The 10943-nt window shown below is 37.1% G+C and overlaps 1 protein-coding gene across 5 annotated transcripts in view; it reads left to right on the top strand.

Moving 5' to 3' along the window:
* Positions 1–10943, top strand: part of LOC140666391 (membralin) — a 58809-nt gene that overhangs the window by 11802 nt on the left and 36064 nt on the right. For all 5 annotated transcript variants that reach the window (XM_072893536.1, XM_072893535.1, XM_072893534.1 and 2 more), the window contains exons 9-10: positions 1348–1431; positions 9444–9576. In XM_072893536.1, coding sequence (XP_072749637.1) covers positions 1348–1431; positions 9444–9576 — 217 coding nt within the window. The remainder of the gene's footprint in view (positions 1–1347; positions 1432–9443; positions 9577–10943) is intronic.

Here is a 10943-nt window from a genome sequence, read left to right as displayed (position 1 = left end):
ATAAACGTAAGATACACGTGTGAACCCTGGTTAGAGAAAATATTATGCGGGACAGGACGAAGGATCGTGGCAAGTTTTAATAACCGCAGGGAGCGAGTTAGTGGACGATAAGTTAAAATCTAAAATTCATTAAATTGAACCGCGCAAGGTGTGTCGCGCAAATTTGTAAGATACGATACTGCGTGGCCTATAAAGAAGGCGCGGTTTGCCTTGCAAGTTGCGTGACTCCGTCCACGACAAGTGACGGTATTAACTTTTTAATTGCTTTGTTGCACCCATGGCGGATATGAATTTTTTATCTATTCTCCAGTTCTGGTTCTACTCGGCTCGATTCTTGCAAAGCTACCGATATTGCCTGAATTATCCGAAAGTGTCGTAAACATAAAATTATCTTAAATCAATTTCCAATCTCTGCGTTCACACAACAGCCGCGTGTGTGTGTGTGTGTGTGTGTGTGTGTGTGTGTGTATGCGTGGCTCAGAAAAGATAATGAAATGCTTTCTTGATGGGTTGCACAAAATTAGTACATATTACATATATTTCTTTGGTTATATTTATTCGAGGGATGTGAGAGATAAATCAATACGAGGTATACGACTTAAAGCGTCGATAGAAAGTTCCGTGGAATTTAAATCAGAATTGACGAAGTTTCGAAATTAATTCGTATCAAGCTTTGAGTCGACTCGTCGAACGCGACGCGATTCCTTCACGGGGGTGTTGCTGAACTTATGTAATAACCTTCCGTTCGCGAAGTCCTCATCACGATGTGCCTGATAAATATTAAATTCAAGCCGTTTCTCGACCGGAATAACGATTTCCACGTAACATTCTATCCTCGCGATAAATTTACGCGCGATATGGCGTGTATGTGTATATAGTTAGTGTATAGAGAAAAAAATAAACTATATTATATTTTCCATATTTATATACAGGGTATCCCAGAATTGATAGTAGGAAAAAGGAAGAGACATATTCTACAAGACAAAATAAGATAAAATTATCTTATAAATATATGTCTGGAAATGCATCTTCCTCTGAGCTACAGTTTCCTCCCCCAAAGTATCTCGAAAAAATTTGATTTTTCTCTATTTACTCTATAAACTTGGGTTTAAATTTTACGAAAATTGGTATATATACGGTATACGTATCTTTGTACGTTTTATTTATTTTTCGTGTTAAAAATTGTCTTAAAAAGTTGTCTAAAAAAGAATGAGGTTTAGGAATTTTATTTTAACCTGTAGAATATTTCTCTTTTTTCTACTATCGAGTCTGGAACATTCTATATATATATATATATATTTATATAAGGATAATATTTTAAAATACATTTTTTTTTGTCTATTTCAGTTGATCTCATACAAATGCTGGAGTTTAATTTAACGGTGTCGTTGCCAGCAGCCTCTTTATTGACAGTAATTTTGGCGTTAGTTGGTAAGTTGTACACATCTTTCTATTTTAAAAATCAATATAAATTACTTTATTAGCGCGTACTTTATTCTTGCGAGGAATATTTCCTTTTTCGCTTTAAAGAAAATTAATAATTTTAATTTCATATAAACTAAAATGCGTATGTTATATGTAACATATGTTTAAAAATAAGAATGGATTATCTATAAAATGTCATTTTTTAAAAATAGAAAATTGAAATTAAAGAGTTTCTCGAATGTGAATTGAAGCATAACACGTTTATTGTTCGTCACGTTCAAGTGCAGACGTTTCGTAGATTTTGGTAAACGTTATTTTTTTTTTACGTTTTTCGCAATTTTTCGGAGCGAGATTCCATAAAAAGCGATCCGTTTCGACTGAAATAAACAATGGACAACGAATTTTCGAACAGAGCACGTTGAAGTTTAGTCTCTCGCGACGCGCTCGTGTACGGCGTGAAATATTAAATATCTTTTTACTAAATCAGAGCCGCGCGTGCCCTTGCTCTCTCGTCGGTAGGACGTTAGCTCCGTTACAAAGCTGATTGGCCGGGACGGTTAACCCAGGATTCTGCATAAATTTCTGATGAAGGCGCAACAGTTGGGTAACCCGCTTCGGAGCCCATTTAGCAGCGGCATTGGCGGCGGCGGCGGCGTCGGCGTCGGCGTCGGGGTCGGCGTCGGCGTCGGTGTCGGTGTCGGTGTCGGTGTCGGTGTCGGTGTCGGTGTCCATGTCCATGCCGTCGCCCATTTCCATTTCGCCTCGAATATCTCCTCCTCGCGTGTCCACCGACACCAACGGTCCAATTGACCTGCATAAAATACGACGTACGCTAATCGGCTCTCCGTCCGCCTCTGGAAACATTGATAAAACTGGATTTACAATCTTCCTTTCGTTTCCTCTTTTCGTTCCTCCCTTTTGTACCAGTACACGAATTATTTCCCTCGACGAGTGTATGTACCTCTCTCTGCAGTCGTTAACGAGTTTTAATGGCCAATCCGTTTTTCTGTAACTCGCCCTTGCGTTTAAAGTTTCCTTCTCCTATAACGCAATTGTAAAACGTTAGATAACCGGTTTTATGATTTTGAGCTGGAGCAACTTTTTTCGACGTGTTGGAAAAACACATGTACATTTACGCGTAGATATTTATAATTCTTGCCAAACAATTCAACACACACTGTGTATTACGCTTTTTCATCAATGATTATGATGGCGTCAATTATTAGTTTTAGATGAATAGAGATCAAGAACGCGACTATATCTATCAGAATTCGATAAAAATTGCCAATTTATATGTAGTTCGATATGGGGAATTCATTCATTTATATACCACCAGTTGCGCGGTCAACAGGCAGCCGAGCGAAATGGCAACAGAAGTGGTAAATTTCCGGATCCGCACCCTCCTTCTATCCTCCCTATTGCAGAGATTGCCGAGGATCGTATGTACAAAAATCGAAATATATATATATATATATATATATATATATATATATATATATATATATATATATGTATGTATGTATGTACATACATCGAGTCAAGGTAGTTGGAGGAAGTAAGAAAAGGAAAGGGAGCCTTAGGGAAGTTGTTATCTGGAGTAATAGGTTCCGGTTTCTGTATCGCTTCCTGCTCTCCATCCGTCATCCCGCGCGGCTCTCTCAGCCTCCCAAACCTTTCACTCCTTCGCCGCATGTTACCTTTGGAAAAGGGGAGCGAGAAGGAGGAGTCAAAGAGGATATATCGTTACTTGTTTCCTTTTCCTTATTCCACTATTTCTATATCTTTTTCTTCGCTTTCCTCGATTTTTGCGATAATAAGCATAGGAAGCGTAAGATAAAATCGCGACTTTAGGAATGCTTCGAGATATTTTAAAGTTTTTTTTTTTTTTTTTTTTTTTTTTTCTTTCTTTGGAGAAACAAACATTTTATTGAGAGAATGTTCTTGGAAATATTCTTATACATATTATTGATGCTCCATTTGGGTTCTCCAGAAATTTAGCGAGAATAATTTAGTTTCCTTCCATCGACCATTTTAAATTGGATTCTTCAAGCGAGATTTTGTTATACATATATGTTATGTAGGAGTGTCTCAGGAGAATCTTCGTATTTTCTAAATTTATAAATAACTTGGAAATCGGCATTTACGTTAGTATTCAGATTATATTTCGCGTCATGCGTTTTCTCAACGCTATCTATCGTTCGGGTTGGCATTCTTTTTCAATATTCTATCCCCATATTTGTCGCTGGATGGGCAGTATTTTGTCTGGCGGTTGCCCGCGGCATCATCAGCGTGAATTCACGTCAAATCGTCCACGCGTCGTTCGGCATTTGGCATTAGGTGGAAGACATGGAAGACGATTTTGCATAATGGAACGTCAAAGAACGAAGTCACCGGCGCCTCTGTACATCAGTGACGCATGATCGACCGCCTAACACGCTGTAAACACATTTTCAGAGATGGTCAGAACACGTTGCACCCGTTGCTATTCCGTTTATCTGCTTACAACGTCGGCGGAGCTCTGCCCGTATACATATTAGCATATTTTATACAGGCGCGTGAACGCGAGCATCTCAAAATGTTTCTGGATTAAAGCGGATAGTCTTTAATCGTTCAACTGGAATCGCGATAAAAACGCAAAAAAATTACAATTACGAAAGTACACACACACACACACACACACACATATATATATATATATATATATATATATATATATATATATAAAATGAGATAAGCGTGACGTAATTTAAAAAATGCGTATCGATTATTTTAGGCGGAATGTTTTCACGCAACGAGATACGTTAGATATCAGAGTCGCGCATTTTTTTTAATTCGAGGAACGAATGATATTGTAGGGTAAACTCGGGTTTGATGGCCATAGTTTTTTTAAAGTGCAAAAAACATACTTTTCGTTTTTGTTATTTTTTAATAGCGTTTGACATATTATCTTCACTCAAGCTTAAATTACGTAGTATTATCGAAATTAAAAGGAAAATATTTAATAGAAATTTTATATTATATAAAAAAAATAGTATACGACATAAGCATTGGACATTTTTACCCAACTTTTAAGGAAAAGATGACCATAGTGACGGAAAGATGGCGATAATATTTATAAAAAAAAATAGTGAAAACAAAAATTATAGGCCATATAACAATTTACATATGTTTATAGTATGTCTAACGTCGATTACGATAGCTCAACTGTCATTTATTCGATGTTATAACAGTTTTTAGTGGACAAATGCAAAACTTTGCAGGTAGTCAAAAGTAGAAATATGATGTAAATTCACAATATCGTTATTTCGAACAATGTTTGCGCATAAACTACTGTAAATATCGATTATCTTTGATAATGACTAAAAAGCGCACCATGTAGCAATTATTGAAAAAATGACAGCCTACGGCCATCTTTTCCGTGTGGCCATCGTACCCTAGTTTACCCTATAATCCTCCGTTTTCTCGCTAATGTTTACGAGGCATCGACGTGCCATGGACTTGGCTTAAATCATGCGATCGCTAGACCAGATTAAACCATAATCTATATCACTCTGCCTCTCTCAGGCTCTAAAGCCGTTTCTGGTACAATGCGGCATCAGCAGAGCGAAGATCCTAGTATAGCGGCGGATAATTTGATCGGGATCCGCTACTCTACGATACCTAGGTCGTCGCTCTGCTCCTCGACGTACGATAGTTAATACGAGTCCTGATTGGTCCTTGACTAAATCTTCCATGCTTTGATGAGCATGATTTCACTTGTAATTATTTCACGTCAACAGTCACTTCGCGAAAGGAGATCTACGAGTTTATACGGTGCGAGTGTGTCTCCAATGGGGATTCTGAATCGTAACTTTGTACAATTGATATCCTGAATATTTTTAACGGAATTATAAAATAATCTTTGATTATAAAATATTTTTAGAAAAATTTAAACGGTCTTTTTTTTTCTTTGTGTTTTTTTTTTTTTTTTTTTTTTTTTTTTTTTTGAAGAGATCCCTTTTAAAACAATGATCTTTCTTTCTATTCGCGAATATATATGGCATTTACAGTTTTACGCTTGAAATGACTTTATGCGTATCGAATAATAATCCTCGTAATAATGCTGGTAATAATCCTCGCGCTTCGTATCTCGGTGAAAGAATTCCATAAGGATCTAACGTTTGTATTCATTTGCGTTCGATCAAAGCCAAATACGCGTTTAATCTCGTGTCCGATCAGGCTCAAACATGTTCACAGTGGTCGGTCAGCGGGAAATATTATGTCCATTAGAGGGATGGGGATGGGGATGGGGAAGAGGATGGAGATGGGGATTCTGCCGGGCTGCGCGGAATATTGGCACCGGCCGGGCTCTACTCGATGCCGATGACACGTGAGCGATGGCCGTACACAGTTGACCATTGATTAACCACATTATTAGCTCTTCAGAAAGCGTGCGACGCACATTCCAATATTATTTCGTATCGCGTCATGTATGAAAATGTTACGCAATATATACATATTTGAGCAGGAGCGTGAAATCTTGTCTCCTTTTTCAGAAACCGCGCGAAATGTAATTTGCTCGCTTATGCTCGTTTTCTATTAAAAAATAATAGCCGATTTGTTTTATCGTTATAATTACCAAGGGCCTTTATTTGTCGCGATTCAGCTCCTGTTATCTCATTTATTACGTCAACTAGAACAAGATGATATCGTAACCAATTTGCAAATTATTTGTTATTTATAAAGTCTAGGTTTACGCTCGATCGACCAACGATGAGTATTGGCGAACCGTGGGCGGCGCGAACCAGCAATAATACGTGCCTACCCAATTATGCGAAAGCTCGCGTCGACCGTGCACGCTGCCATGACCTCGAATTAGTTATATGATTCGTGAACTCGCAATCAGAGTCGGCAGTTGAAAAATTACGTCCTTCCGTCGTTTCGGATCATCTTTTCTACGGTATTTTCTACGGTATTTTCTACGGTTAGGTTTATCGGCAACATCCGCGTCGCGTAAATATTCCATGGCTTTCATTTTAAGAACTAGTCTAAGCTCGAACTATTCGAGCTAAACGAATGCGAATGGCAAATTGCGCGCTTCTTTCCTCTCAAGAGCGAAGATTCTTTTTTATCGTTGATGGGAGACAGTAGACAACTTGTTTAACTAACTCTTCGCGAAATAATTGTGACCGCGAGCTCCGTCTTCTCCGTCGGAGAAAAATGCTGGTAACATAAATCGGAGCGTGTAATTGCACCTGTGCAATTTTAGCTTCCGTTATACGAGAAATTATTGGAATTTGAACGTCTCTTTAGAAAAATTGCGAAGACGAGACGGGGATGAGACCGAAAGTTAGACGGTGAATTCTACGTATGCTTGGCCAGGATATCGCGATAGAGGCTTACCCGCACGGTGAGGTAATGCTCGACTAGTATGCATTTAAACGAGTGCATTATCCCATGTTAACGATTCTTTTCACATGTACGATTCATGAGCCGCCAGATTGTCGACAAAATTTTACTGCGTTTCAAGCATTACTTTAATTCTTAACTAAATTGTTGACGCGATTAAGTAATAGAATATATCTTTGGAATTTTTTTTTTATTTTTCTTAAATAATTTTTTTTTTTACACTATCAAGTTTATCACACTATCTCTAAGATATTTATAAAATATACAAGAGAAAGAATACATTAAAAATTAATTGGAAATTAATTGTTTCTCTATTTTTTTGTATCGATAAAAAGCAAAGTACAAGCTTTGGCTTTTTAAGGATTAATAAAAATTTCACTTATTTCGGCTTTTTTTTTTTTTTTTTTTTTTTTTTTTTTTTTTTTATTTCAAAAAGTTCCATGTTGGAACGATCGTTTTTGATGAGGACAAATCGATTGAAAAAAATTTGTCGAGGAATCTATATGCAAAAGTAAAGAGACGGGATAATTTGTGGGGAGCTTGTGTGTATTTACAAGTATCCAAATGCAAACACAATTTTACGTTACAATAGCGGCATAAGTGATTTTTCTTTTCTTCGCGAGACAATCGGCCGCCCTCGCTCTCTTAAGAAGTAATTTCTCACGTTGTCATGTCGCTCCCTTTTTCCCCTCCTTCCGCGAGCGCTGTCAGACCACGTCTCTCGGTCGATTTGTACTTTTGTATCCTGAACCGTGTACATCCGCAAGGATACGAACGACGTGGGCCCGGCTCATTAGCATTCCCGTGGCGTTGTTTTCTTTCACGTGTTCCGTCGCGTTGTGTGTCCGATCGAGAAACTAATTATCTAACGTCGCGCCCTTAGTCTCGACATCATCCATCCTTGCTGGTTGCGCGCGCGCCTGCGGGCACCTTCATCTAGCACTGCCACGTTTCCCCGCGCTCTTTATCTCTCTCTTTCTCTCTCTCCCTCTCTCTCTCTCTCTCTCTCTCTCTCTCTCTCTCTCTCTCTCTCTCTCTCTCTCTCTCTCTCTCTCTTACGAAAGCATTTTTCGAAAAGTGACTCTAGAGCCGCTCAGAGCTCAGAGCTCAGAGCCAACCGACTTGGATCCAATACCGGCTCGACCACGTGCGCGAGCGTAAACAGAGGGTAGCAATCGGGGACGAGAATGTGCTTTTCTTTGCTTTTCGCGATCTCCTATGTATGTCATATTTACTCTGTCTCGCGCGAGCCTCCAAGCTTAAAGCAATTCATTACTCGGCTATTTTTTAGATTGATTCTTCTAATTGTTATTTCATACTTTATATATATATATATATATATTTTTTTTTAATTTCACTATAATTGGACTTGTTTATTCTGAAGAAGACGCGTGTGTCGATTGATTATATTCGCAATGTATAACGAAATGAATTATTTGTCAGATTTAGTCAATATATATATATATATATATATATATATATATATATATATATATAGATTGACGAAAGACGTATAAATCGTATCCCGATTCCTCGATCCCGAGGAAAGCCTTCAGCATTGTCATTAATCAAGTCTTGGCCGACGTACCTCAACTTGGTCGTTTTCGCACTTTCGTGATGCCCGACCAGGGCACGCCCTACAATACTTTTGTCATTTCCGCACGGTTTCCCATGGGTACTCGTATCGTTACAATCCATTAGGAAACACGCTAGAGAATATATCGTATACATATGTATTTCGCATGTGTTTACGTCGTACGTTCCTGTTTTATAATTCGCGGTAATATTTCACTCGTTAAGTAAGATTGAATGTTTAACGTTCGCGGAATGATAAGATGAATCGATGCGACGTATCGTTTTTACATCATTAAACATGGCCGTACACCTGTATGTTAAATTCATGCAAAATGAATCTCGCGCGTACGACACATGTTGGTTGCACTTTTAATTGCGTGGAAACTATCCGATATTAATAGTATCGATTAATAGAATTTTTTCAATTCACATATTATATTAATACAATTTTAAGTACATTTTATACATTTACATTTACATTTACATAATGTGATATATTGATCTTTATGAGAATTTGGGATCACAATTGCAGTATAGAAAAGTCACGACAATGACGAAATATCGAATCTTTTTAATTACGTCAACGACAGATGGTGTGAGAAAATTATACAATGTTAAAATTTTAATATAATTTGATGACGAACGGGGTTGAAAATTGGTTAAATATGTTGCTATTTATACACATATATGTTTATTTCGCGATGCGACAGATAGATTGCGTGAAAGAAATTTTCTATTAAATAAGCGTAACAGGGTGTGTTATTAATATGCTTCCATTTTTCCTCTTATCATATATTTTCTACCAATCAACGGCATATATATATATATATATATATAATGGACAAAGACAAAATATATATGTTAAAAATATATGTGTGCTATATTTTAAATGTTATACTTTTCGCGTGTACGCGTTTTATCATCGTAATTTGTAAATGTCCGATTTCAAATGCCGAAAACACAAAACAGGTCTCATTTTTAATATGAAATATTAAGAGGAAAAGCGAAAGCTTTTTTTTACATTTATTCATTGGATATTTCTGCTTTTTTTTCAGGAATGGAGGCGCTTATGTCCGAATTTTTCAATGACACAACCACCGCGTTTTATATAATCTTGATTGTGTGGCTTGCCGATCAATACGATGCCATCTGTTGCCATACAGCTCTGACAAAGAGACACTGGTTAAGGTATGTTTCTACGATTAATTTTTCAAAAATTTTCATAATATCGAATATCATTTATATTCGTTCTTTTTTACGCCATTATCATAAGCTTAATGGAAGATTTTTTTTAATAAAAGAAAAAAAAAAAATTAGAAAAGTGTTTTCGAAAGATACACAGAATGATATCCAGACAGTATTTAATTAAAAAGAATTAAGTTGTATTAAAGTAAGGAATAAGCCTTGTCGGATGTGGCGAACGAACAATCTTTATCGCTTTAATCCGATAGCCTTGGCTGTGGCCGAAACATCTGTTTCTGATAAATCTCTTTGGAAAATAATCTATTCGACATTTATCAAATTTACTTTATAATCTCTCGCATGGAGACAATTTTTATGTCAAAATATGTTACATAAAATTTGTTTTAATGCCTATTTATAAACTATCTTAATTTGAACATTGAATGCCTTTTTTTGAAAGGCATTTAACAAATTCTCTGGCCAATTTAAAGTCGATTTTTTTCTTGGCGAAAATGTCAAAGAAAGTCATCATTTTTTGCAAATTTTTTTCTATCATATATCTTTAGATCTACGTTTCAAACTAAAATTTTATTAAAACAAATTCCATCTAAAATACTCTTTTTTTTTTCCGATAGCTTATAAATTATTATTGTATTAATGCCTCGATATTTTTACTAAGGAAAAATAAGGTCGAAATTGATCAGAGAATCTGCTATTAAAAGGACGTTTGGAAATTTTGAGATCCTCTGTACATAATGTCGTGATATTTACACGACGTTGTCACATATGTTTGAAGTCTAGCGGTTTACACCGTTAGACTTTGACCGTAATCTGATTTTCCTAGTTCTTGTTCGATATCGTAGATACGAGATATATCCGGACAGTGTACTTACGGGGAAACATTTGTTATTAACGATCCGTCAAATAAACATGCGCACACATAAGTTGTGTATCGCTAATCATTAACGTATCCTCACGGTACGATTAACGTAAAGCTTGATCAATCGGATTTGAACATCCTTCCTGTACGAAACTGCCCGTTGATCTGTGGTTATAAACGTACAACGATCTATGCACATTCCGCAAACATCGAATGGCAATTCGCTGATTCAACAATCCAGTTGATGCTACACAGAGACGTCAAAGCGAGGTCGAGCTGAGAACTTTGCAATAGAGATCGGGCTTTACGCTCAGTGTAGCTTAGATCTCCGGGAAGGACTGTACCGCGAGGCAATTTCCCTGGACGAACGAAGGGTAAGACCGAAACATTAGAGACATTAGGTGACGATTAAACAAAGCTGTCGTCAACGACGAACTTACACTGATCCTAGAGTCCTGGAGTCCTGGATTCTCCCTCGGACGCTATGAGGAAC

This window comes from Anoplolepis gracilipes, chromosome 5 (genome assembly GCF_047496725.1).
Source record: "Anoplolepis gracilipes chromosome 5, ASM4749672v1, whole genome shotgun sequence".
Taxonomy (NCBI): Eukaryota; Metazoa; Arthropoda; class Insecta; order Hymenoptera; family Formicidae; genus Anoplolepis; species Anoplolepis gracilipes.
Note: the sequence above shows the minus strand (reverse complement) of the source record. Positions and strands in the feature narration are given on the sequence as shown.